This window comes from Macaca mulatta, chromosome 2 (genome assembly GCF_049350105.2).
Source record: "Macaca mulatta isolate MMU2019108-1 chromosome 2, T2T-MMU8v2.0, whole genome shotgun sequence".
NCBI classification, from domain to species: domain Eukaryota; kingdom Metazoa; phylum Chordata; class Mammalia; order Primates; family Cercopithecidae; genus Macaca; species Macaca mulatta.
The window spans coordinates 112007212-112032180 of NC_133407.1; the positions used below are offsets into that span (position 1 = coordinate 112007212).

Below are 24969 nucleotides of genomic sequence, written 5' to 3' on the forward strand. Positions count from 1 at the left end.
GGTGAGGGTTATGGGTATCAGGCTCTCTTGAGAGGTCCCTTCATTCTGTGATTCTCCACATCCACTTTCCTCTGGAACCCCCAGGTTAACAAACTCCCCAGGGGCTCCTTTGTGCACCATCTGCAGCTGGGCCTGGGCAGGCCTGAAGGAGCCCTTAGGGGCTCACAGTCTGTGGGAAACAAGATGCTGCTTAATTAAATAATTGCAGGAGGAGGGGTCCAGATGTAGGAAAGTGGATGCTGGCCAGATGGAGCACCTCTGGTGAACGGCTGCAGGGGTTAAGGGGCTAGAACATGAAGAGTCCAACAGGCATGGGGGGCCCCTCCTGGGCTCCCCATCTCCAGCTCAGAAAACACAGCCTGTCTTGCACCTTCCTGTCTTGCAATAGCCTGGAGGTGCTTCAGGGCATGAAGGTTCTACCTAGGGAATCCTTATCTCTGTCTCCAGAGGAGGTCCTGGCTAGGGGGTCTCTAGGTTCCCCAAAACTTGTTTCCGGAAAGACCCGGTCTGAGGTTTCCGGGGTCTCCTCCCTTCCTGGGGAAGGGGTCTTGGTGGGATCCCGGGGTCCCCAGCCCCCAGGGCCGCTACTCACCGTGGGTCATCACTGTACTGCACTGTGGCAAAGCGCACACCCTGTGCACTGGCTGCTCCAGAGAAAGGCAGCACCAGCCCTTCGAGAAAGCTGCGGACCTCGCGGAAATTGCTGCGGCCAATGGATGAGGAGCCATCCAGTAAGAACACAATGTCAGCGGCGTAAAGGCGCGTGCAGGTCACTGGGGCGGGCAGAAGAGATCAGGGCCTCTTCTGGGAGGCCAACCACCCGCCTCCCCGCACGGTGGCCTCGCTGGGACTTGGGATGGTGGGGAGAGTAGGCCTCATCTTATGCAAACCAGGGCCGAGTCGGCCTGAGCCTGGGGGCCTTGGAGGGAGTCGAGCTGGGTGGGTCCCAGAGCAGACTCCCGCGGGGGGTTGGGGTGTGCGGGGGAGGGAGAGTCGCCAGCACGGGTGTGGACTTGGGACTGAGGTCAGCCTCTAGGGGCCGGCGCCGATTGACATAAGGCAGGGGACCCCGCGTGCATCCAGGGAGCCAGAATTTGAGTCGGAACAGGATAGGAGGCAGTTTAGGGAACCCAGCACCGACCGCGGAGGGTTCGGGGAGTCCCAGAATTAGGAGGAATCCTCGGGGAGTCGCGGAGTTGGCTGGGTTGTGGGCGGGGGGGTGTCGGGGATGAAGGCCGAGTGGAGCGGAGGGTGACACGGTGCAGTGCCCCGGGCCGGGTCCTCCCTTGCGGTGCCCACCTCTCTCCCTGTGCTGGGCTCGCACTCGGGGCGCCCCTGCCAGGATCCCGGCGCAGAGCGCGGCCACCAGAAGTCGCAGCCTCATCCTAGTCGGTAGAAGCAGTCAGCTAGGACCCCCGCCTCTGCCCCTTGCTCCCCTGCGGCCTTGGCGGGTCCGAGCCCAGCGCCCCTCCAGCCCGAGTCCTGGTCTTGCCTGCGCGTCCGCCCGCTCCCGCCGCCGCCGCTGCAGTCCCGCGGGCAGAGCAGAGAAAAGTCCCTGATCTCGGGGGGCGGAGCGGCAGGCGGGGACCCAGGCACCCGCCCTCACCCACATCCCTGAGAGGTCGCCGCCCCCACCACCCCTCCCCCAGACAAACGATATGACGCACTTAACTACAAACCCACCGACCCCCCTTGGCTTCTGGGAATTTCCCAGAAGGTTCTCCATGGACAGATGCTGAGGGAGTACCCCTAACTCCATCTAAGGTCACAGGTCTTGGCTGCTTTAGGTCAATCACAGTGACCAGGCTGAGGAGTGGACAGGTTCCTGCAGAGCCACAAGGCAGCAGCGCCGTGGGGGGTGGGGGCTGCAGCTGAGGATGACTCACCACCAATCCGGTGGGGGTGCCCAGACAAGCCCTCAGGCCATGGGTCCCGCCGGCCACTCCTGTGATTCAGCCATCTGTCTGGTGGGCCTCCTGAGCCCCACCCCAATCTCCTTGACAGGAGAGAAGCCCTGGCAAATGAGTGACTCTGGGCCTGTCTTAGGGAAACCAAGGTCCCCTTGGCCTAGATCCAAGTAACTCACCCTGTCTTTGTAGGGGATAAGCCAGAAGGAGGAGAGAACCTGTGTCATGCTTATGCATATGTCCCAGTGTCCCACACCCTCTACCATGTCCCAGGCAGATGCAATCCAGCTGTGCCTGAAGGGAGGGGGCCGCCCATCTGTGGAGAGCGGGACCACCCACAGTGACAGCTCATCTCTCAGGAATCCAGGAATCCAGCCCTCCATGCCTCAGGCCGGGTCCCCCTACCTACATGTCCTCACCCATAGGCATCCCCTCATTCCATCTACTTTTCTTGCAGGTCCCTGCCACCCATCTCCCCCACCAGGCCGAGGTCTCCTTGGGCCCCTTCCTCCTTTCCTCATTGCCCTCATGGTACCTGTAGCTTCTGGCTTCATAACTGCCCGCTACCTTACTCCTCTCCCCTTACCCAGGCTGACTTCCCACCCTCCTCCAGCTTGGCTTCTGAGGCTGTGGACAGTCCCCCAATACACCAGACCAGGGCCACTGTCCCAAGGAGGTGGGACTTTGTATATGCGTATCTCTTCGTTAGATGGGTGACACTAAGGCAGACAGGCACCCCTAAGAAGGGCAGGCCTCCATCTGGGTCCTGCTCCCCCTTTTTTTCTGCTAATCCTGAATAACTCTGGGCAGCCCAGAAAGCACATCTATACTCACCAAGGCTGCTGGGCCCCTTCTAATATGCCCAGCCCCACAGCCTGAGGACTCCGGTGTGGCCAGAGCTGGAGGCAGTGAAGACCATCCATGCTGCCTGCTTTCCTATTGCCCAAGGAAGGCTGGGGCTATTCCTTATTACTGACCCCCGAAACTATCCTGGGGCACAGTGCTGTGACCCCATGGGGCCTAGAACCTTATTCCAAGGTCAGAGTCTCCTCAACCATGTCCCAGGACCCCCCATCCCTGCAAGGTGTGCTCCAGGTGAGGGCTGCAGAGAACCACATATGTTCTCATCACACAAGCAGCCCCTTCCCACTAAGACTGTCACTTCCTCCTGCAGAGCCAGGGCGGGCGAGAGCAGGCCAGTGGCACAGACAGTACAGTACAGACATATGTGCACACGTGGGCCAGCCTTAGGGGAGACAGGAGGCCCAGCTGGGAGGGTGGGTGCTCAGGCAAACCTCATCAGAATTGAGGTGCCCCCAAAAGAAAGGACAGGTTGCTGTGAGAGGGTCTCTCAAAGGGTGCTGGGAGAGGCTGTTGGGAAGGTAGGAGTAAGGTTGGAATGACTACATGTCTGGAGCTCCTATGAGGCTTATGAGCAGGAATGTGGCCCTCTGAGGCCCCGGCTCTGGCCTCCTGGGAGGCACACAGCCTAGGGCACAGCCCCAGAGGCCAGTACCTGTCTGCAATCCCATCAGGGCAGTGGAGCCCCCAGAGCACATCTTTCTCCCTCCCAAGCTTCCCTGAACATTTCCTTCCCTGGCCTCAGTCACTACCTCTCCCCATCTGTTTCCAACCAGGGCCTCTTTATCAGGTGCCAGCCCCACACATCCCACTGTGCCCTAGACACCACCAAACTCCTCACTGGACTATGGAAGATTACCCTCCTCCAATCCACTCCTGCCCCTGCGTCTCCCAGCCCTGCTGGGAATGTAGTCCTCTTTGTGTCCCCTGCAGCTGGCTCCAGCTCTTGTGTGGCCATGACCTCTGCTCTGCCACAGCACAGCTCACCAGGACTGATACAGAAATGTGGCCCGAGAGTCCCCATGCTGAATCTCAATGCTGACCAAGTCACTTCTCTTCATGGTAACCTCCACACACCTCCCCAGCATGGCTCCAGGGTAAAGACCAGAGTCCCTGGTTTGGTATGCAAGGTCCCTTAGAACCAGACCACTCCCAGCAGCTCAAGCTCTCGTGACCAGCACACCTGTAGTCTCTAAGGGCCAGGCTGGGCTTACAGATGAAGCCCCATCCTCCAGGAGCTCAAACTTGGCAACAGACTTGGCACTTGTTCCCCTGCCTGGGTGTTGCATCTCCACGAGCACCCAGGGTTGGGCCTGTCAGGGTTCTGCGCTGCCCAGCATCTTCTCTCCAGCGGTTCACAAAGTAGAATGATCTGTGCAATGCCCTGGTCCCGGACCATAGAAGGTGCTTAACAAATGTCTCCGAATTGACAACTTATGGCACCCAATGGTGAAGGAAAGGCACTGGGGCAGGGTGAGAACGGTACAAGGGTTCCTTGGGCTACTTCCAAGCTAGGATGCCGGGGGGACTTCTCAACAGCCCTCTTCTAAACGACCTTGTCCCAGCACCCTGCTTGTGATTGCCAGGCAGTGACTTCCTCAAAGGAAAACTGGGCCCCTCACTTTCAACTTCCCCCTGGGATCCCAGAGAACCTGATTGTGGAAGCACTGGGGGGTGAAGGAGGAACGGCCTACCTGCCCACCCACCATGGGGACCAGAATCCAAAGAGATAACAGAGGGACTAGGTAGCTAAGAGCTGTACCGGGTCCTGGCAGCCTCAGGAAAATGGGGAGGGGATTGTCAGGGCAGCAGCTCTGGACTTGCCTGGGACAGATGTAGTTGAAGGAGGGGGCTTGGGCCCCACTGAGCTCAGGGCTATTCTTGGAGCCTGAGTCAGCGGAGGCAAAGGATTCTTGCCCTGCTTGTCCAGGCAGCAGTTAGAAACCAAATGGGAACACTATGCCCCAGGCTATCCTCCTCCCAGAATCCAGAGTAAACACACGCAAGAGGCATCCTTGGAGATACCCCTTGGCCCCTCTGGTCCACCCCAGCAAACTAGAGACCACCAGGGGGTGACCTGGCACAAGGTCCACAGTGAGGGGTTTCCCACCTGAGCCCCCAGGGATTCCAGGCTGACTCCTACAGGGGCAAAGGCTGGGTTTACACTTCCTATGGACTCCCATAGCCCACTCTTGGGACCGGCTGGCTGAGGAACATCCCCTAAGTGGCTGAGTGGAAACATCTGGGCTCAGCTCCCTGCAGGCATCAAAGACTTCCGGCCTCTGCTGCAGCCCCCATGCTTGCCCCTGGCTGAGGACACATCAGCCTGTGGGAAGGCAGGAGGATCCAGGAGCTGCAGAACTAGAGGGAAGTCCTTGCTCCCCATCTACTGCCCCATGGACTCCATGTCAATGCCAAAAGAGGGACGACACATTTCTCAGCAGAAGATTTTATTGGTGGTCACCTGCGGCACAGGTTAGAGGAGCCGGAGTGCTGTGTTTGTGGTGGGGGGACCACGAGCCCCAGCCCAGCTCTCTTGTTTACACAGGCTTCCCGCCTAGAAGCGCAGCCAGAACATGCCGCTACGGATCCGGTTGTAGTCTGGGAGCTGCTCAATGGGGCCTGTGGGGATAGGGTGGAGCGTCAGGGTGGGGTACCTGGCCTGCACAGGGACACCTGGCCCTGCGCCGCACCCAGTTCGGAGCTGCTGCCTAGAGCAGCACAAGACAGGCTTTGAGTGGAAAGAGGGAAGAGAACATTCCCCCAGGGGTGCTGAGCCTGTCCCTTCATGTTCTGGCCCTTGAAGCCCCACCCCACATGGAGGTGCCCGTTACCTGACGGGTGCAGGGTATTGATGGAGGCACCCTGGCAGGCAGTCAAGGAACTGCCGGGACAGGTTTTCTGAGCAAGAACTCCCTGGCAGCCAGGGGACTTGGGAGAGCTGCTTGGGGCCTTAACTGGCTGCTCTGTAAGCTGAGCAGCAGTGGGGGAGCAGAGGTGGAAGGCGAGGCCAAGAGAATGGCCTGAGGAAATAAACAAAGAGCAGATCCCCTAGGCCACTTACCATATCCAGCCACCGCTGGGCACTGGTCATAGATGTACTTGGAGCAGATCTCACGCACCACACTGGCATCCACCTCCTGCAGGGTGAGGCAGAGGACATACTAGCTAACAGGCACCTGGCCACCACCTCAGCCAGTCAGCATCATCCAACTAGCTGAGATCTCCCACAGGCAGCATGCAGCTGTCCCCAACCCAAAAGGGGAAAGGCGGAAGGGATCCCTGCTATAGACTTCCATGGGCCGCACCCATCTCCACAGCCATCAGCACCTCTGCCCTGCCCTCCCACTATGCTATCCCTGCAGGTGACAGCTGCCTAGGACACCAGGGATGCCTATAGGAGCAGGCTCTGCTGTGCCAGGCCCCAACGCTGCACCTCCAGGTGTCTGTCAGGTCAAGATTCCAGAACCTCTCCCAGGGGCCCATGTTACCGCAATCCGGCTTTCCCATTCAGCCAGGGGGATGCGGCGGCCATAGGTCAGGAGGCTGCGACCAATGTCCTCACACACAGGAGTAGTGCCTTTAAGGATGGGGGAGGGCTCAGAAGTCCACCCAGCCCAATCCTGGACCCACAGGTACACAAACAACTTCCAGCCTAAGGTTGACAAGGACCTCCCTGACCTCATGCTGACCCAGATCACAGCCCTCTCTTCTGTGGTCACCTATTATGGCAGCGATGGGCTGTGGACCTGTCCCACACCTGCCTGCATCTCCAAGGGTGGGGTGATGGGGCACAGTGTGGTCTTCAAAGTTTTCCTTTCTAACTTTGGTTAGTTAGGAGTGGTGGCCACCTTGGGGCTGTCGCTGGCAAGATGCACTCTATCCCTCCCCACTGAGCTGCAGGACTCACCATCTAGATGAGATACCAGGGCATTTCTGAGGATGTTTTTGCCCCGGGCCACCTCACTCTCCGTGGCACTGGTACACAGGCGCATCCTAAAGTCGGAGGGGGCGGGGGTGGGTGGGTGGTGTTCACTTTGAGCCAATGTGTCCTCTCTCAGCCTCCCACTGCACTGGTTAAAGCCGCCATCCCACCTAGGAGTACCAGGCTGCCACTTACCACTGCCCTTGCAGGACGAACATCATGTCATCGATTTTCATTCGGTCACAGACAAAGTGTGCACCCAGCAAACCCGTGTCTGCATAGCAGATGCTGAAGGTCTGGAAACTCTGGCATAGCTTGTTGGCCACGGCACCTGAAGCCAGTGGGCTGGACAGGTGCTGCCAGGGGGATAGGTGGTCAGCACCCACCCTCTTGTCTTCAACCCATACTGTGACCCCCACGCACAGAAGCACACAGCCCCAGCACCCTCTCTTCCCTGAAGGTGAGGTACCATGCTCACTCTGGCACTCACCACGCCACCACCGTAAGTGCAATCATAGTGGCCGATGATGGCATTGGCCACTTGCAAGGCCACATTGTCCGGGCTGGCCCAGCCAGGACCCTCTACTGCAATGGCCACATGAGCAAAAGGTAGAGCATCGTCACGGTGGCGGATCTGAAACAGTATATGACAAGGTTGAGGGACAGCCAGACTGCCGGGGGAACAGAAAAGGTGGGTAGAGGGTGTACGTGTGTGTGACCATGTGTGCCTGTGACGCAGAAGCCAGAGAACCCCTTCCCAACTGCTGAGGTATCTCTGGAGTCACCAGGATAACCATGCACATGGGGGTCCTCCCACAGGCCCCCAGCTGAGCACTACCCCGGCCCAACAGGCAGCACACCTCACTGCCAGTGAAGCGGCACGGAGTAAGAGCAGGCACAGTGTCCTCTGCGTATGTCCAAGGGATGTCACCAAGGTGCTTCTGGGCAAGGTCTAACAGTTGCTGGTGCTCCACTCCTGCTGAGACAGACAGTGGCATTACTGACCAGCCAGGGCCCAAAGCACAGGGTGCAGGGGAGTTCACAGACAGGCGGAGGACCCCCATGTCCTGTCTTAGTGGGAGAAACCAGGAGTATGTGACATTAGAACAGGGTGAGGAAAGAAGGTCCTCCTCAGACAGACCCTGCCTTGTGGACAGGACAGACACCTCAGGGCCAGATAGCTCCCACGGCCTCAGTCCTAGAAGAGCAGCAGTGCTCAGAACTTCAACACGGGCTGCCATGTGATGTAAGTGTGGGTTCTCACTTGAGAAGGTGCATTCCACCTATATCAAGGACAAGACTGGTACTCCTGGGTACAAAGCCACCTGGCCTGCCTTTTCCCTCTAGCTCTCCCTCAAGTATTTCTGGCTGCTGGCCCGGCAGGGGGTGGCAAGTGAGGGGGCAGAAAGAGGTGCTATTACAGGGCTGTGATAAGGTCTGGGGTCCCCTGAGAGCTGGGGACATTTGCAAATAATGTTACAAACGTATACCCTAGGACTCCTTGGATCTGGCCTCCTCACCTCCACAAGAGGACTCTGTGGTGCCACCAGTTACGCTGGCCTTTTTTTTCCCCCCCAAGACGGAGTCTCGCTCTGTTGCCCAGGCTGGAGCACAGTGACGCGATCTCAGCTCACTGCAAGCTCCGCCTCCCGGGTTCACGCTATTCTCCTGCCTCAGCCTCCCAAGTAACTGGGACTATAGATGCCCGACACCATGCCTGTCTAATTTTTTTGTATTTTCAGTAGAGGCAGGGTTTCACTGTGTTAGCCAGGATGGTCTCGATCTCCTGACCTCGTGATCCGCCCACCTCAGCCTCCCAAAGTGCTGGGATTACAGGCGTGAGCCACTCCACCCGGCCTGTGTTGGCCTATTTTTTTTTTGTTTTTGTTTTTTGTTTTTTTGAGACGGAGTCTCGCTCTGTCGCCCAGACTGGAGTGCAGTGGCACGATCTCGGCTCCCTGCAAGCTCCACCTCCCAGGTTCATGCCATTCTCCTGGCTCAGCCTCCCAAGTAGCTGGGACTACAGGCGCCGGCTACCATGCCCGGCTAATTTTTTTGTATTTTTAGTAGAGACGGGGTTTCACCGTGTTAGCCAGGATGGTCTCAATCTCTTGACCTCGTGATCCGCCTGCCTCGGCCTCCCAAAAAGTGCTGGGATTACAGGCGTGAGCCCCTGCATCCTGCCCTGTGTTGGCCTTTTATTCCTTCCGTGAGCTCAAGCCCTGCTAGTCTGACAGACATGTCAGACTGCTGTTACCCCCAGGTTCCTCAGCTCCAAAGCCCCGGTCATGTTCATCCTATTGGTCTTTTATGCATACTCAGCTGCCAAAGTCAGCTCAGCTGGGAAGCTTTTTTTTTTTTTTTTTTTGAGATGGAGTCTCATTCTGTTGCCCAGGCCAGAGTGCAGTGGCACAATCTCAGCTCACTGCAACCTCCGCCCCCCGGGTTCAAGCGATTCTCCTGCCTCAGCCTTCCGAGTAGCTGGGATTATAGGTGCCTGCCACCACGCCTGGCTAATTTTTGTACTTTTACTAGAGACAGGGTTTTGCCATGTTGGCTAGGCTGGTCTCGAACTCCTGACCTCAAGTGATTAACCTACCTCGGCCTCCCAAAGTGCTAGGATTACAGGCGTGAGCCACCACGCCCAGCCAAGATGGGAAGCATCTTAACCTCAGTTCCTTACCCATGTCCAGACCCCAACCAGGTTCCATCTATAAAACCACCTGGAGTACATTTACTGCTCCCCCTTGCTCCTGCCATCTCCTGCCCAGTCCCTACCACAGCCCCTCTCTAGCTAGCCTGCCTGCACTGTGACCCCACACAGCAGCAGAGCAAACCTCAGACCATGACATGCTCTTCCCCTGTGCTCAGTTCCCCATACCACCTAAGTAACACTCACCACCTTTCAGGCTTCTGTTCAAACTACAGGTGCTTTAAAAAGCCCCTCCCCCAACCTACAACTCTGAGGCCCCAGTGAAATCTCCCCGACCCCTCTGTGCCTTCCTTTCAAGGCACTTCTTGGTCTGTTATCAGGCATGCATCAATACACAACTAATGGCTGGCTCTCCCAAGGGCAAGGCCACAAGGAACAAGGCCAGGGGCTTACATCCCCTACCAGCCCATAAACTCAGTATCCTAGGACTAGGTGGGGCTAAGACAGACCTGTACCAGAGGGACAGCATCCTGTTTAACCAGTCCCAGTGGTGGCAGCAGGGTAGACTCCTATCCCACCTCAGACAGCACAGGCGGAAGGTCATTCCCCTCAAGGTTAGGGTGGGAGCAGGGTCCCCTGGGGTGGAACGTCCCCTATGGTGGGAACCAGGACCTTGGCTTTGATAACCAAGGCTAGGACCCCACTTCAGTGAATCCATCACTCACCTCCAGCTGCTGCCAGCACCATTCGAGGGGCCTTGTAATGAGTGCTGAAGTACTCGGTCAAGTCTGCACGAGACAGCTTCCTACAAGACATATGGCCAGTGTGTCAGCACCTCTACCACACTGGAGTGAGTTGGGGTGTGTGCGTGAATGGGACGGAGGAGGCAGACTAGGAGAGGCATGGTTTCTCCAAAGAGTGGGCCCTAGCACACCCCCGACCCCCTTTCCCCATCTCTGCCACCCACCCCTCCAAGGCCCAGAGGGCAACCCTCGTCTGCCCTTGCCTCATGCCTGACCTCAGGACAGGCTCATAGTCTTCTCTGAGAATGTGTGAGCCAACACTGTGGGACTCTCAAAGGGCAGTATCAAAGCTCCCAGAGCCATCACCAAAGGAGACAAGAGACCACATGGAGGGGACACCCAGACACCCCGCCCTTGGACTGTCAGGACATGCACCAAAACATACCTTAAAACAAAGCCCAAAACTCAAGTGAAGCCCACAAAGCCATTAAAAAAGACTCACTGGACCACATGGATATAGAAACTGTCTCCAATCGCATGACTCAGGAAAATAACCCCGACAGACAGTTAGCCAACTAAAAATGTGACCTGGAAAGGGTCTGGCCAGGCGAGAATGGGGCAAGCATCCCACCACAAGCCCAGCCAACTCTCACCTGACATTCTCACTGGGCCCCTCCACAGCCTGGGCTAGAGGTGTGCCCTGGAATGCTGTGGCATGCAGGTAGTCAAAGACCACGTCTCGCATAGATGCGTCATTCTCCTGCATCTCCCGCAGGATCACATCACGTTCCTTCTCGATCTGTGAGTCTTCCAGACTACAGTTCTGCACAATGTCACCCAAGAGCTCCACAACTAGATGCAAGGAGGACATGTTTAGGTGCCAGGTGGACCACTGGAGACCAATGACAGCACAAAATCCCCAGGCCTGGCATCTCCTGCTGCCCACACCTAGTTGCCCAGCTGCAAAGCCATACGCTAAGGGTAATAGGATTCTGTGGTCAGCCAGGGACTCCTGGGTAGCTGTCCTCTGCTCCCCTGCCCTCTGCCCCACCTCTTCCTCCAGGTGTTACCTTTTGGCAGATCCTTGGACAGCGCCTTGATGTAGTAAGCTGTGTGTTCCCGGGTGCTGTAGGCATTAAGATGGGCCCCCATGCTCTCCACCTCCTTCTCCAGGGCACTGCCAGGCCGATTCTTTGTTCCCTGGAATCAGATATCAACCAGACCAATCAGAAGCCACACAGGAGCCCAAGAACCCTGTCCTCAGAGGCTAAAGATCCAGCAGGACCACTGGTCCACAGGTACCTCCCTCAGCATAGACTCTGGGGACACAGATCCCAGAGTCTGTGTTTACCAAGTACTAAGCAGGCCTTGTGGTGACCAAGGCCATGGCATCATGGGCCAACAGAATAGAGATAACCAGGGTGAGGACAGAAGGGCATGGCCAGACCAAGTGTTTCCTAAAGCTCCTGTAACACCTTACCAACAAGCAGTGGGGTCATTACCAGTACACCTCCCCCTTCTTATTGACAGCCATGGTCAGGTAAGCCCACACCTGTGTTCAAGTGATACAACCCACTCCTCCCATGCCATTCCCATGACTGTATGTGTCTGTTTATACATGCTAGTGGCCACCTCTGTGGGACCCAATCCTAGTCCTATGTGTGGAGAACAGTGGTGCTCTCTCTTGGTTAATACTGCACACATACCCGTGACATTGCAGCTGGCTGGGTTGCCCATTAGAGCTCCATGGCCCTGCCCACCCCAACCAAGGGATGCCCAGGTATTCCACCACAGCAGAACATTTCATAAGCAAGCATGTACGTCCATGTCTGTGGGTTTGTTACAATGCACGTGCATATCTATGTGTGTTCCACAGGTCTCCTGTATGCATGCACATAACACAGGCCTGGCTTCTCTGGTGAAAAGTGGGGTTCCTGTGGTTCCTTGGGTCTTCTTGGCTCTGAGGGCCTCATGCAGGGGCTCATCAGATACCTGCCTACTCAGGAGACGTTAAGCTCATGTGGTTCCTTTTAGGAAGGCTGGCCAGACATCCGCCCCGCCACTGAGGCCCATAATCAGGCTATTTTTTCTTTTTTCTTTTTTTTTTTGAGACGGAGTCTCGCTGTGTCTCCCAGGCTGGAGTGCAGTGGCGTGATCTCGGCTCACTGCAAGCTCCGCCTCCCGGGTTCACGCCATTCTCCCGCCTCAGCCTCCCAAGTAGCTGAGACTACAGGCGCCCGCCACCACGCCCGGCTAGTTTTTTGTATTTTTAGTAGAGACGGGGTTTCACCATGTTAGCCAGGATAGTCTCGATCTCCTGACCTCGTGATCCACCCGCCTCGGCCTCCCAAAGTGCTGGGATTACAGGCTTGAGCCACCGCGCCCGGCCTAATCAGGCTATTTTTTTCTGACCTTCATCCTCAGGAGGGACAACAGGCAGCCCTAAGTCCAGAGGAGACAGACTTCAAGAGCCTCACCTTGAAAGCCAGATGCTCCAAAAAGTAGCCTGCCCCATTGTTCTTCTCAGTCTCAAAACGGCTGCCAACATCAATCCACACTCCCACCTGGACAAGAAGCCACCAACAAAGGTTACAAACAAACCACTCCCCAGCCCCCTACTCACACCCCACCTGAGTGACTCAGTACAAGCCCCAGGCAGGGACTCATGAATCCTGGAGTCAGGGAGAACTGCCCCAGCAGGACCCCTGTGCTTGGAGATACAGTCACGCCTGGCAAACAGAGGGCCAGCCGAATGACTAGTCACACTGCATCATTGCTCTCCTGATTGGCTATCAAGGACCCCCAGGGACACTTCTAACTGTGCACATTTACCTGGTCTCACCAGCATACAAAATCCTTAAATTCACTCTCACTTTTCAGTTAATTATTTGTTTTTGTCTAGGCATACAACACATCATTTGCAAACAACTACTTATTTTTTCCTTTCTAAAAATTACACGCTGCCTTTGTTCTGGCAATGATTTGATCCTTTCATCATTAAGGAAGGGACTATTGGTTTAGACTGTATATTTTATCACACTAAATATTGTTCCTATAACACCATTTTGTTGTCGTTTTTAATCAGATCTGGACACCAAACACTGCCCAGTGCTGCCCTGGCACCCAATAAGATAATATTAATTTTCTTTCTTTTTTTTTTTTTTTTTGAGACAGAGTCTCGCTGTGTCTCCCAGGCTGGAGTGCAGTGGCGTGATCTCGGCTCACTGCAAGCTCCGCCTCCCGGGTTCACGCCATTCTCCCACCTCAGCCTCCCAAGTAGCTGAGACTACAGGCGCCCGCCACCACGCCCGGCTAGTTTTTTGTATTTTTAGTAGAGACGGGGTTTCACCATGTTAGCCAGGATAGTCTCGATCTCCTGACCTTGTGATCCACCCGCCTCGGCCTCCCAAAGTGCTGGGATTACAGGCTTGAGCCACCGCGCCCGGCCGATAATATTAATTTTCTTGACAGCCTCCTGGTTGCTGTGAAACGTGCACCACAGGCCAGGCGTGGTGCCTTATACCTGTAATCCCAGCACTTTGGGAGGCCAAGGCGGGTGGATCACGAGGTCAGGAGTTTGAGACCAGCCTGGCCAACATGGTGAAACCCTGTCTCTACTACAAATACAAAAATTAGTTGAGCATGGTGGCACATGCCTGTAGTCCCAGCTACTTGGGAGGCTGACGCAGAAGAATCGCTTGAGCCCGGGAGGCAGAGGTTGTAGTGAGTCCAGACTGTGCCACTGCACTCCAGCCTGGGTGAGACAGAGACTCCATCTCAAAAAAAAAAAAAAAAGAAAGAAGAAAAAGAAAAAGAAACAGAAACATGTACCACTCACCCCACCTGGTCACATGGTCTAGTCTTTCAATTTAGTATTTGTTCACAGCTGATTTAAGTTTTTCACATCTACTTTCCTAAGATACTTTTCTTTTTTGAGACGGAGTCTCACTCTGTCACCCAGGCTGGAGTGCAATGGCGTGATCTCGGCTCACTCCCGGGTTCACGCCATTCTCCTGCCTCAGCCTCCCGAGTAGCTGGGACTATAGGCGCCTGCCACCACACCCGGCTAATTTTTTGTATTTTTAGTAGAGATTGGGTTTCACCATGTTAGCCAGGATGCTCTCGATCTCCTGACCTTGTGACCCACCCGCCTCAGCCTCCCAAAGTGCTGGGATTACAGGCATGAGCCACCGCGCTCGGCCATTTTTTTTGTTTTGACATGGAGTCTCACTCGGTCACGAGGCTGGAGTGCAGTGGCCTGATGTCAGCTCACTCAACCTCTGCTTCCTGGGTTCAAGCGATTCTCCTGCTTCAGCCTTACGAGTAGCTGGGACTATAGGTGTGTGCCACCACGCCCAGCTAATTTTTGTATTTTTAGTAGAGGTGGGGTTTCACCACGTTGGCCAGGATGGTCTTAATCTCTTGACCTCATGATCCACCTGCCTCGGTCTCCCAAAGTGCTAGAACTACAGGCATGAGCCACTGCGCCAAGACTTTTTTTTAATTGTATAAATTTATGGGGTACAAGCGCAATTTTTAAAAGTTTCTATCCACACCCAAAACTCCATTTTTTTTTTTTTTTTTTTTTTTTAAAGACAGAGGGCCTTGCTCTGTCACCCAGGCCAGAGTAATCATGGCTCACTGCAACCTCGTATTCCTGGGCTCAATTGATCCTCCTGCTTTGGCCTCTCAAAGCCCTGGAATTACCTGTGTTAGCCACTGTGCCCCGCACACAAGTGCGATGTCGTTACATGCACAGAATGCACAAGTAGTCAACGGAGTTCAAGACCAGCCTGACCAACGTGGAGAAACCCCATCTCTACTAAAAATACAAAAAATTAGCCGGGCACGGTGGCACATGCCTGTAATCCCAGTTACTCAGGAGGTTGAGGCAGGAGAATCACTTGAACCCGGGAGATGGAGGTTGCAGTGAGCTGAGACTGCACCATTGCACACCAGCCTGTGTAACAAGAGCGAAACTCTGTCTCCAAAAAAAAAAAAAAAAAAAAAGCACAAGTAGTCAAATCAGGGCTTTTACGTTATCCATCACCAGAATAACACACCTTGTACCCATTAAGTAATTTCTTCTTTTTTTTTTTTTGAGATGGACTCTCACTCTGTCACTCAGGCTGGAGTACAGTGGCACGATCTTGGCTCACTGCAATCATTATCCACCCTTTCATCTTTCCAAGTCTTCACTGTCCACCATTCCACTTTCTACATCTGTATGTACATATTTCTTAGCTCCCACTGATAAGTGAGAACATAAAGTAATATTTGCTTTCCTAAGAGATGTCAATGCATATATCATAAGTCACACAATCTTAGATGAACATGTATTTCACATCTAACATCTTGGAATGCAAGAGGCATTTTACAATCTACAGCACCCTTTTATCAAAATTGGCAAGATTCTTAAGATTCTCTGCACTGGAACACAGACGGCTCCTTACAATCTAGGACATTTTGAAGTTCATGTAATATAGCATTCTTTACTACAACAGGTGCCATATAACAAGGAAGTTGCAGGCCACCTTTTCCTATGCTTAGTAATAATTTAAATCGCAGGACATTGTTTCTGGAAAACTAAAAGGATGTGTCAATAAAAACATCTGGCCCTGGAGCTGGGGGATGGGGACTGAAGGGAGGAGGAGATAATTATTTCTTGGGAATCTTCTCACCTATTCATATATCTATTTGTGAGTCAAGATTTCTATCCTTGAGTCAATTTTGAGAATTTGTATTTTTTGGAAAATCACACATTTCATTGTACTGTTAAAATTAATTTCTTCCTAAAATGCATTTGTGGTCTAGCCTGGAGATTATGAGCTTGGGCATAATGAGGGTGACAGACCTGGACGCCTGCAAGTCACCTAAGGTGTCTGAATCCCATTTTCCGCATTGTAAGAGGAGACGTGATCACTTCTCTTACATGGGCTCCTTAACAAAAGGCTGGAAAAGAATTTGGCCGCCTACTTGACGGGCATTATATGCTAAACAATGTTGGCTTATAGTGAAGATTGTCCCGTGAAGCCAAGGCGTGGCTAGGGTCGCGAATGGGGCCATTCTTGGGGTGAGTGATCCTGAGTCCGAATCCAAACCATAAACGGGAAGACCCGAGCCCAAGGTCACACCCCAACCTGAGAAAAGATGGCAGGCCTAATCTGGAGGCCCTCTCCCCAGTGGCGTCCCCAGCTCACCGTGCAAGTGGGCTGAGAGGACTGCTCGGAGGCCACACGCAGGCCGTTGTCCAGCAGGCTAACCTGCGTCTCCGGCACGAACTGGAGCGCCTGAGCGAAGGTTGCCGTACTCCGCAAGGCTGGCGTCCGCAGCAGGGTCGGCTGTGGAAGGGAACAGCTGCGAGTGAGGACTCTGTTGGGGAATCGCTCACCACCTCCCAGGTGCTCAGGAGGATGCCAGTCCCCCTCCCCGCCCCCGCCCCTAGGCCAGCGGCGAGGTACCTTCCCCCGCCCTCCTCCATGACCTTCCCACAGCCCTGACCCCGCGTCCTCCCCACCTCGACCTGCCACTGCTAACAGCCCACACCCGTCCGCTTCCCGAAGCCCTGTCCCCTGAAGCCCCGCGCTCTCGCCACCACCTTACCGAGCGGCGGGCGCGCAATAGCACTTGTGCCCCGGAGGTAGCAGCCCGGCAGACCACGGACGCCGCCATCTTCCAGCTCTAGTCGGCTCTAAGTTGCGCCGCGCAAGCGTAGAGTAGGCGCGTTGGCGGTCGCGGCGCAGGCGCAGTATCGTAAAGTTGGCGCTCGGCCGCCTCCTGGCGGGATCCGGGACCGTCAGTTGTGCTGGCCTGGCTTTGGCTGGCTGCCTGGCTGGCTGGCTGGCTCTATCAGTGCCGCCGCCCGTGCCTTCGCACACAGTCCGCCTGCCGTCCATCAGCCCGAGCAGGTTTGCCCGCCGTGCGGTCCATCTCCCCGTTCCACGCGTGGAAGTCAGAGTGCACAATGTTTCTCACCAGCCGCGCTGCGTACTCCGAGTAGAGGTCTGGCGGGTGGGGCGTTGCAGCCGCAGCGTGTCCGCAGGTTCGAGCCCAGGGCTGAAGTACCAGAGTGGAAACTTACCTGGGACCACAAGGCGGTGCTGAAAGTCAGTTTTTTTTCTCTTTATTTATTTATTTTTTATTTTCTGAGACGGTCTCGCTCTGTCGCCCAGGCTGGAGTGCAGTGGCGCGATCTCAGCCCACTGCAGCCTCCGCCTCCCGGGTTCAAGCAATTCTGCCTCAGCCTCCCGAGTAGCTGGGATTACGCCCGGCTAATTGTTGTATCTTTAAGAGACAAGGTTTCTCCATGTTGGCCAGGTTTGCGCCCTGCCAGTTTTCTCTTTAAAAGAATTAAGTAGAGACCGGGCGCGGTGGCTCACGCCTGTAATCCCAACACTGGGAGGCCGAGGCACGTGGATCACTTGAGGCCAGGAGTTGGAGACCAGCCTGGCCAACATAGTGAAACTTTTCCTTTCCTGTAAGAGGAAAAAGAATTCTAGCTGGGCGCGGTGGGTCAGGCCTGTAATCCCAGCACTTTGGGAGGCCGAGTCGGGCGGATCACCTGTCAGGAGCTTAAGACCAGCCTGACCAACATGGAGAAACCCCATCTCTACTAAAAACACAAAATTAGCTGGGCGTGGTGGCGCATGCTTATAATCCTAGCTACTCGGGAGGCTGAGGCAGGAGAATCACTTGAATCCGGGAGGCTGAGGTTGTTTGCCCAAGATCGCGCCATTTCCAGCCTGGGCAACAAGAGCGAAACTACGTCTCAAAAAAAAAAATTCTAAGGTATGCTTTGTTATGTCAACTAATGAAAAAAAAAAAAATCAAGCTTTTAAATATTTAAAGTTAGTTCTATTCAGAAGTCTTACTGTGAATTACAACCCAGGAAAGCCTTTCAGGGAGTTTCTGCCAGATTGCTCCAAAGCAGCGTTTCCGACACAGCTTATACACTAGTGGTGGCGGCTTTCCATGTGCTCAGAAATTACATATGTGCTCAGAAGTTACATTAGAGCAAAGTCTCATCAAGGTTTGGGTGTGAGAGTACATCTGTTTATAGGTCACAGAAGTGTAATCATTAATCCTGTCGGAGAGTATCTTAAGTATAGGAAGAGGCAAGGGCTAGGATCATTGCATTTTCTACCATGTTGGCCAGGCTGGTATTGAACTCCTAGCCTCAGGCAATCCACCCGCCTCAGCCTCTCAACATGCTAGGATTACAGGGGTGAGCCACCATGCCTTACCCAAAAACTACTCTTATACTTAAAATAAAACTATCTTTATAAAAATCATGCCAGGCACCATGATGACCACAGGCTCGCACACTACACCCAGCTAATTTTTTAAATTTTTTGTAGAGACAGGGGTCTCACTATGTTGTCCAGGATGATCTTGAACTCCTGGGCTCAAGTGATCCTCCTGTCTCAGCCTCCCAAAGTTCTGGGATTACAGTCGTGAGCCACCGTACCAGGCTGACTTCATTTCTTATAAAAGGTTGCGACCTGCAGTCTGGGAAGTGGGCCTCTGGTCGAAACCAGAGACAGACCTCTCAAAAGAGGAGGGATTTGGGCAGGAGCTGTATGTCGAATGGCTTGGCTAAACATACATCTTCAGCTGGACACGGTGTCTCACACCTGTAATCCCAACACTTTAGGAGGCCGAGGTGGGTGGATCACAATGTCAGAAGATTGAGACCATCCTGGCTAACACGGTGAAAACCCATCTCTACTAAAAATACAAAAAATCAGCCAGGCATGGTGGCATGTGCCTATAATCCCAGATACTTGGGAAGCTGAGGCAGGAGAATCACTTGAACCCGGGAGGCGGAGGTTGCAGTAAGCCGAGATCGCACCACTGCACTCCAGCCTGGGCTACAGAGGGAGACTCCGTCTCAAACACCACCACCACCACCACCACCACCACCACCACCACCACCACCACCAAAAGAAATACAATTAGCTCCATATGTCAAAATATGAAGCAAGGATACAAAAGCACTCACTGCACAGGTTCCATAAACCAACTAAAGCCAGTCCCTGCTCAGTGGTCTCTTATCAGGAAAAAAATCACTAAAATCAGTCTCTTGTCCAATCAAAGCTATAGTTAACGGCTTGTGGAACAGGGAATGGGGTCAGTGTCTGGTGATGGATGAACTGCAATTGTTTCCGTATTGCTCATCTCAAGGCCAGTGCTTGTTTAGCTGCTGGAAAAAAAGAAATACCTTGCAGCAGTTAGAACATAGTTTATTCTTTGGTGAATGGCTTAACTCTTGCCTGGCATGGCCTTAGGTCTTGTTTATACTTTGGTATCTTATTGCTACAAAGAGTTAATTCTTTCAGTCTTAGGATCTCTATTATTTTTCTTTCTTTTTTGAGACAGCATCTCATTGTGTCATCCAGGCTGGAGTGCAGTGGCATGATCTCTGCTCACTCCAACCTCCACCTCCCAAGTTCAAGCCAAGCAATTCTCCTGCCTCGGCCTCCCAAGTAGCTGGAACTGCAGGCACATGCCAATATGGCTAATTTTTGACGGAGTCTCGCTCTGTCACCCAGGCTGAAGTGCAGTAGCACAATCTTGGCTCACTGCAACCTCCGCTTCCTGGATTCAAGCAATTCTCCTGCCTCAGCCTCCCAAGTAGCTGGGATGCCACACGCCACCATGCCCCGGCTCAAGTGATCCTTTTTTTTTTTTTTTTTTTTTGAGACGGAGTCTCGCTCTGTCACCCAGGCTGGAGTGCAGTGGCGCAATCTCGGCTCACTGCAAGCTCCGCCTCCCGGGTTCACGCCATTCTCCTGCCTCAGCCTCTGAGTAGCTGGGACTACAGGCGCGCACCACCACGCCCGGCTAATTTTTTGTATTTTTAGTAGAGATGGGGTTTCACCGTGTTAGCCAGGATTGTCTCGATCTCCTGACCTCGTGATCCGCCCGCCTCGGCCTCCCAAAGTGCTGGGATTACAGGCGTGAGCCAAGTGATCCTTTTACCTCAGGCTCCTGAGTAGCTGGGACCACAGGTGCTCACTATCATACCCAGCTAACTTGTATATTTTTTGTAGAGACAGGATTTTACTTCCTTCCTTCCTTCCTTACTTCCTTCCTCCCTTCCTCCCTTCCTCCCTTCCTTCTCTCTCTTTCTTTTTTTTTTGGAGAGGCTCTCTGTTACTCAGGCTGGAACGCAGTGGTGTGATCATGGCTCACTGCAGCCTCAACCTCCCAGCTCAAGCCATCCTCCCACTCCAGCCTCCTGAGTAGCTGGAACTATAGGCATGCACCATCACACCCAGCTAATTTAAAAAAAAATTTTTTTAGAGACGGGGTCTCACTATATTTCCTAGTCTGGTCTTGAATTCCTGGGCTCAGGTGATCCTCCCACCTCAGCCTCCCATATGAAATATTTCTAAACCCAGTCACCTAGCCTCCCTCCCTATACTCACTGCTACGCTGGGCTAAGAAGGTAAGGCCATTGAAGTAGGAGACAACCAGGAAGTGTGATGCTGGTTGGGAATGACGTGTTTCAAGGGGTTGGTCAAAACAGGAAATATTACTAAAATGTTAAGTGCAAGCAGTGATCATTGCAATAATTTTGCCACAGTGTTTGGTGACTCATTGATTTTCTGGAATTTACTTGGTATATGGAGTGAGGTAAGGTCAAAATATCCTCTTTCCCCCTAAACGGCAAACTAAATTTTGTAACACCATTTCTTGACCAGGCCCTGTTTTCCAATCCATCTCTAATGTTCCCTCTATCATCCCAGAGATTCTCAAACCTGTACCAGGTCCCTGCAGGCTGTGTTCTGTTGGGAGGGCTCTGGTACTCACCTTACCCTTCTTACTCAATATTTATTTGATACATTCACCTATTTATTCCTCTAGATTTTTCTTTTTATTTTTTAAATTTACTTTTACTTTTTTAAAATAGAGACAGGATTTTGCCACGTTTCCCAGCTTGGTCTTGAACTCCTGGGCTCCAGTGATTCCCCTGCCTCAGTCTCACAGAGTCCTGGGATTACATGAGCCACTGCACACAGCTTTTTTTTTTTTTTTTTTTTTTTGAGATGGAGTTTTGCTCTTGTTGCCCAGGTTGGAGTGCAGTGGCATGATCTCGGCTCACTGCAACCTCCACCTCCCGGTTCAAGCGATTCTCATGCCTCAGTCTCCTGAGTAACTGAGATTATAGGGGCCTGTCACCATGCCTGGATAATTTTTGTATTTTTAGTAGAAACAAGGTTTTACCATCTTGACCAGGCTGGTCTTGAACTCCTGAGAGATGGGGTTTCATTGTGTTAGCCAGGATGGTCTCTATCTCCTGACCTTGTGATCTGCCCGCCTTGGCCTCCCAAGTCCTGGGATTACAGGCGTGTGCCACCATGGCCTGCCTCTTCTATTCATTAATGAAAGTGGGTGGTTGAAATATGTACTATAATTGTAGAGCTGACTACTTTCGATTCTGTTTTTGTTTCATTGTTTTTGGGGCTCTGTTAGGCACATGAATGTTTCTAATTGTCATATTGCCTTGTTTTGAAACTTTTATTAGTTGGGTGGATCACCTCAGGTCAAGAGTTCAAGACCAGCCTGACCAACATGGATAAACTCCATCTCTACTAAAAATACAAAATTAGCAGGGCATGGTGGTGCGTGCCTGTAATCCCAGCTACTCAGGAGGCTGAGGCAGGAGAATTGCTTGAACCCAGGAGGTGGAGGTTGCGGTGAGCCAAGATCATGCCATTGCACTCCAGCCTGGGCAACAAGAGCGAAACTCTATCTTAAAAAAAAAAAAGAAAAGAAAAAGGCTGGGCGCAGTGGCTCATGCCTGTAATCCCAGCACTTTGGGAGGCCAAGGCAGGCAGATTACGAGGTCAGGAGATAGAGACCATCCTGGCTAACACAATGAAACCCCATCTCTACTAAAAATACAAAAAAAAATAGCTGGGCATGGTGGTGGATACCTGTAGTCCCAGCTACTTGGGAGGCTGAGGCTGGAGAATGGTGTGAACCCAGGAGGCAGAGGTTGCAGTGAGCCATGATCGTGCCACTGCACTCCTGCCTGGGCAACAGAGCGAGACTCCCTCTCAAAAAAAAAAAAAGAAATTTTTATCAATAGATAATGCCCTTCTTTGTCTCTTGTAACCTTTTTGATTTAGAGGCTACTATACCTGACAATAATAAAGCCACCCTGGCTCTCTTCTGGTTATTATTTGCATGAAATATTTTTTTTTTCTTTTTTTTCTTTTTTTTTTCTTGAGACAGAGTTTCACTCTGTCGCCCCAGGCTAGAGTGCGGTGGTGTGATCATGACTCACTCCAGCTTTGACCTTCCTGAGATCAGGTGATCCTCCCACTTCAGCCTCCTGGGTAGCGGGGACTAAAGGTGCACACCACCATGCCCAGCTAATTTTTTGTGTTTTTTGTAGAAATAGGGTTTTGCCTTGTTGCCCAGGCTAGTCTCAAACTCCTTAAGCAATCCACCTGCCTCAGCCCCCAAAGTGTTGGGATTACAGGCATAAGCCATCATGCCTGGCCATAAAATATTTTTTCCATCCTTTTACTTCCAGTGTTTTTATGTTCTTATATCTGAAGTGAGTCTCTGATAGGCAACATATAGATTAACCTTTTTAAACCAATCTGAAAATCCATTTATTAATAGGAGAGTTTAATCTATTTACATTTAATGAGGTTACTGACAAATCATTTGCTTCTGCTGTTTAACTATTTGTTTTCTGTATGTCTTATATTTATTTTCTTGTTCCTCCATTCCTCTATTACTGCCTTTTTTTTTTTTTTTTTTTTTTTTTTGGTGTTTGATTTTTGAAGTATACCATTATAACATTTTGATTACTTTTTTTTTTTTTTTTTTTTTTTGAGACGGAGTCTTGCTCTGTCACCCAGGCTGGAGTGCAGTGGCTCCATCTTGGCTCACTGCAGTCTCCAACTCCCAGGTTCAAGAGATTCTCCTGCCTCAGCCTCCGGAGTAGCTGGGACTACAGGAGTGCATCACCACGCCCAGCTAATTTTTGTGTTTTTAGTAGAGATGGGGTTTTACCATGTTGGCCAGGCTGGTTTCAAACTCCTGGTGATCTGCCCACCTCTGCTTCCCAAAGTGCTAGGATTACAGATGTGAGCCATGGCGTCCAGCCTTAATTATCTTAGCTTCAAGTTCACTGATCCTTTATTCTGCCTGCTCCAATCTGCTGCTGAATTCCTCTAATGAAATTTTCATTTCAGTTACTATACTTTTCAGGTTCAGAATTTGTTTGGTCCCTCTAAATTTTTTCTCTTTGTTAATATTCTTTATGTTCAGACATAATTTTCCTAATTTCCTTTAGTTCTTGTCCATGGCTTCCCTTAGTTCATTGAACATACTAAGACAGTTGATTTATTGTTTTTGATTAATAATTCCAATGTCTGGGCTTCCTGAGGGATACTTCCTGTCAATCTCTTTTTCAGCCAGGTGCAGTGGCTCATGCCTATAATCTCAGAACTTTGGGAGGCCAAGGTGGGAGAGTCACTTGAGTCCCGGAGTTTGAGACCAGTATGGGCAACATAGTGAGACCCTGTCTCTCTTTTGACTCCAGCCTACTTCCCCTTACTTGGAGGACATCAGAGAGGCTGTGGCATTTTCAGGGTCCAGCCAAGGGGAAGGTGGGTTGAGGATGGTCCCAGGTTGGGTTCTCTAGGAATCCGACTCCAAGAGGAAGATCAGTGTACAAGATATTTATAAGAGTCCCTTGAGATGAGCACCTGAGGGAAGGAGGGAAAGGGTTGGGCAAGGAAGAAGTCTGGCTATAGGGGCTCTGCACAGCCAGAGTGGACCTGTCTGCTGGCTGTCTCCCCAGTGGCTGGCAGCAGCTGGCCTTCATGTGGCACACCTCTGAATCTACCACAGGGAAACACCGGGTGTTATAAGTAAAATGTTTATTCAGAAACAGAATGCTGTTCTTCAGTACTGCAAGGAAAAATTAGCATTGAGACAAAAAGTTTTCTCAGCAAGGCAAATTTACTTTCTGCAGAAAGGGTGCTCCTTTCAGATGAAACAATGGTGAGAGCACACTTGAACAAAGGAGGGAAGCAATTTTTATTCTTTATGCAGCTTGTCCTTGCTACTGTGTCCTGTCTCCATTGGCTGGAGCTGGACTGCACAATCTAAGCTAAACTTGACTGGCTAATAATTTAAAACTTTCTTAAATAGGTAAAGGCAAGGGAGAACAAAGGAAAAGAGGAAGTTGCTTACAAAAAGACTTAGCCGGGCGCGGTGGCTCAAGCCTGTAATCCCAGCACTTTGGGAGGCCGAGACGGGCGGATCACGAGATCAGGAGATCGAGACCATCCTGGCTAACACGGTGAAACCCTGTCTCTACTAAGAAATACAAAAAACTAGCTGGGCAAGGTGGCGGGCGCCTGTAGTCCCAGCTACTCGGGAGGCTGAGGCTGGAGAATGGCATGAACCCAGGAGGCGGAACTTGCAGTGAGCTGAGATCCGGCCACTGCACTCCAGCCTGGGTGACAGAGCGAGACTCCGTCTCAAAAAAAAAACAAAAAAAACAAAAAAAAAACCAAAAAGACTTAGAAGGACTTAGAAAAGTAATAAAATTTCTTTCTTTCTTTTTTTTTTTGAGATGGCATCTCACTCTGTCGCCCAGGCTGGAGTGCAGTGGCGCAATCTCAACTCACTGCAAGCTCCGCCATGGGTTCTCACCATTGAACTAGCTGGGACTACAGGCGCCCGCCACCATGCCCAGCTAATCTTTTTTGCATTTTTGGTAGAGGTGGGGTTTCACTGTGTTAACCAGGATGGTCTCGATCTCCTGACCTCATGATCTGCCCGCCTCAGCTTTCCAAAGTGCTGGGATTACAGGTGTGAGCCACTGCACCCGGCCAAAAGTAATAA

At 52.4% G+C, this 24969-nt stretch overlaps 2 protein-coding genes across 2 annotated transcripts in view; both read right to left on the reverse strand.

The window, feature by feature from the left end:
• The window catches only part of COL7A1 (collagen type VII alpha 1 chain), a 31801-nt gene extending 30281 nt beyond the window's left edge, over positions 1-1520 (reverse strand). The window contains exons 1-2 of the mRNA XM_077992568.1: positions 1300-1520; positions 593-773 (exon numbers count right to left, since the gene is read on the reverse strand). Of these exons, the coding sequence (XP_077848694.1) occupies positions 593-773; positions 1300-1384 (266 nt within the window). The 5' untranslated portion in view covers positions 1385-1520. The remainder of the gene's footprint in view (positions 1-592; positions 774-1299) is intronic.
• Positions 1521-5205: 3685 nt separating this feature from the next.
• On the reverse strand, positions 5206-16774 carry UQCRC1 (ubiquinol-cytochrome c reductase core protein 1). The gene is given in 13 exon segments (NM_001040119.2): positions 5206-5390; positions 5833-5908; positions 6260-6348; positions 6679-6764; positions 6889-7049; positions 7184-7327; positions 7554-7669; positions 10072-10151; positions 10743-10941; positions 11160-11289; positions 12567-12653; positions 16290-16430; positions 16693-16774. Coding segments are annotated over 13 exon segments (1443 nt in total). The 5' UTR covers positions 16762-16774; the 3' UTR covers positions 5206-5325.
• Positions 16775-24969: the final 8195 nt, after the last annotated feature.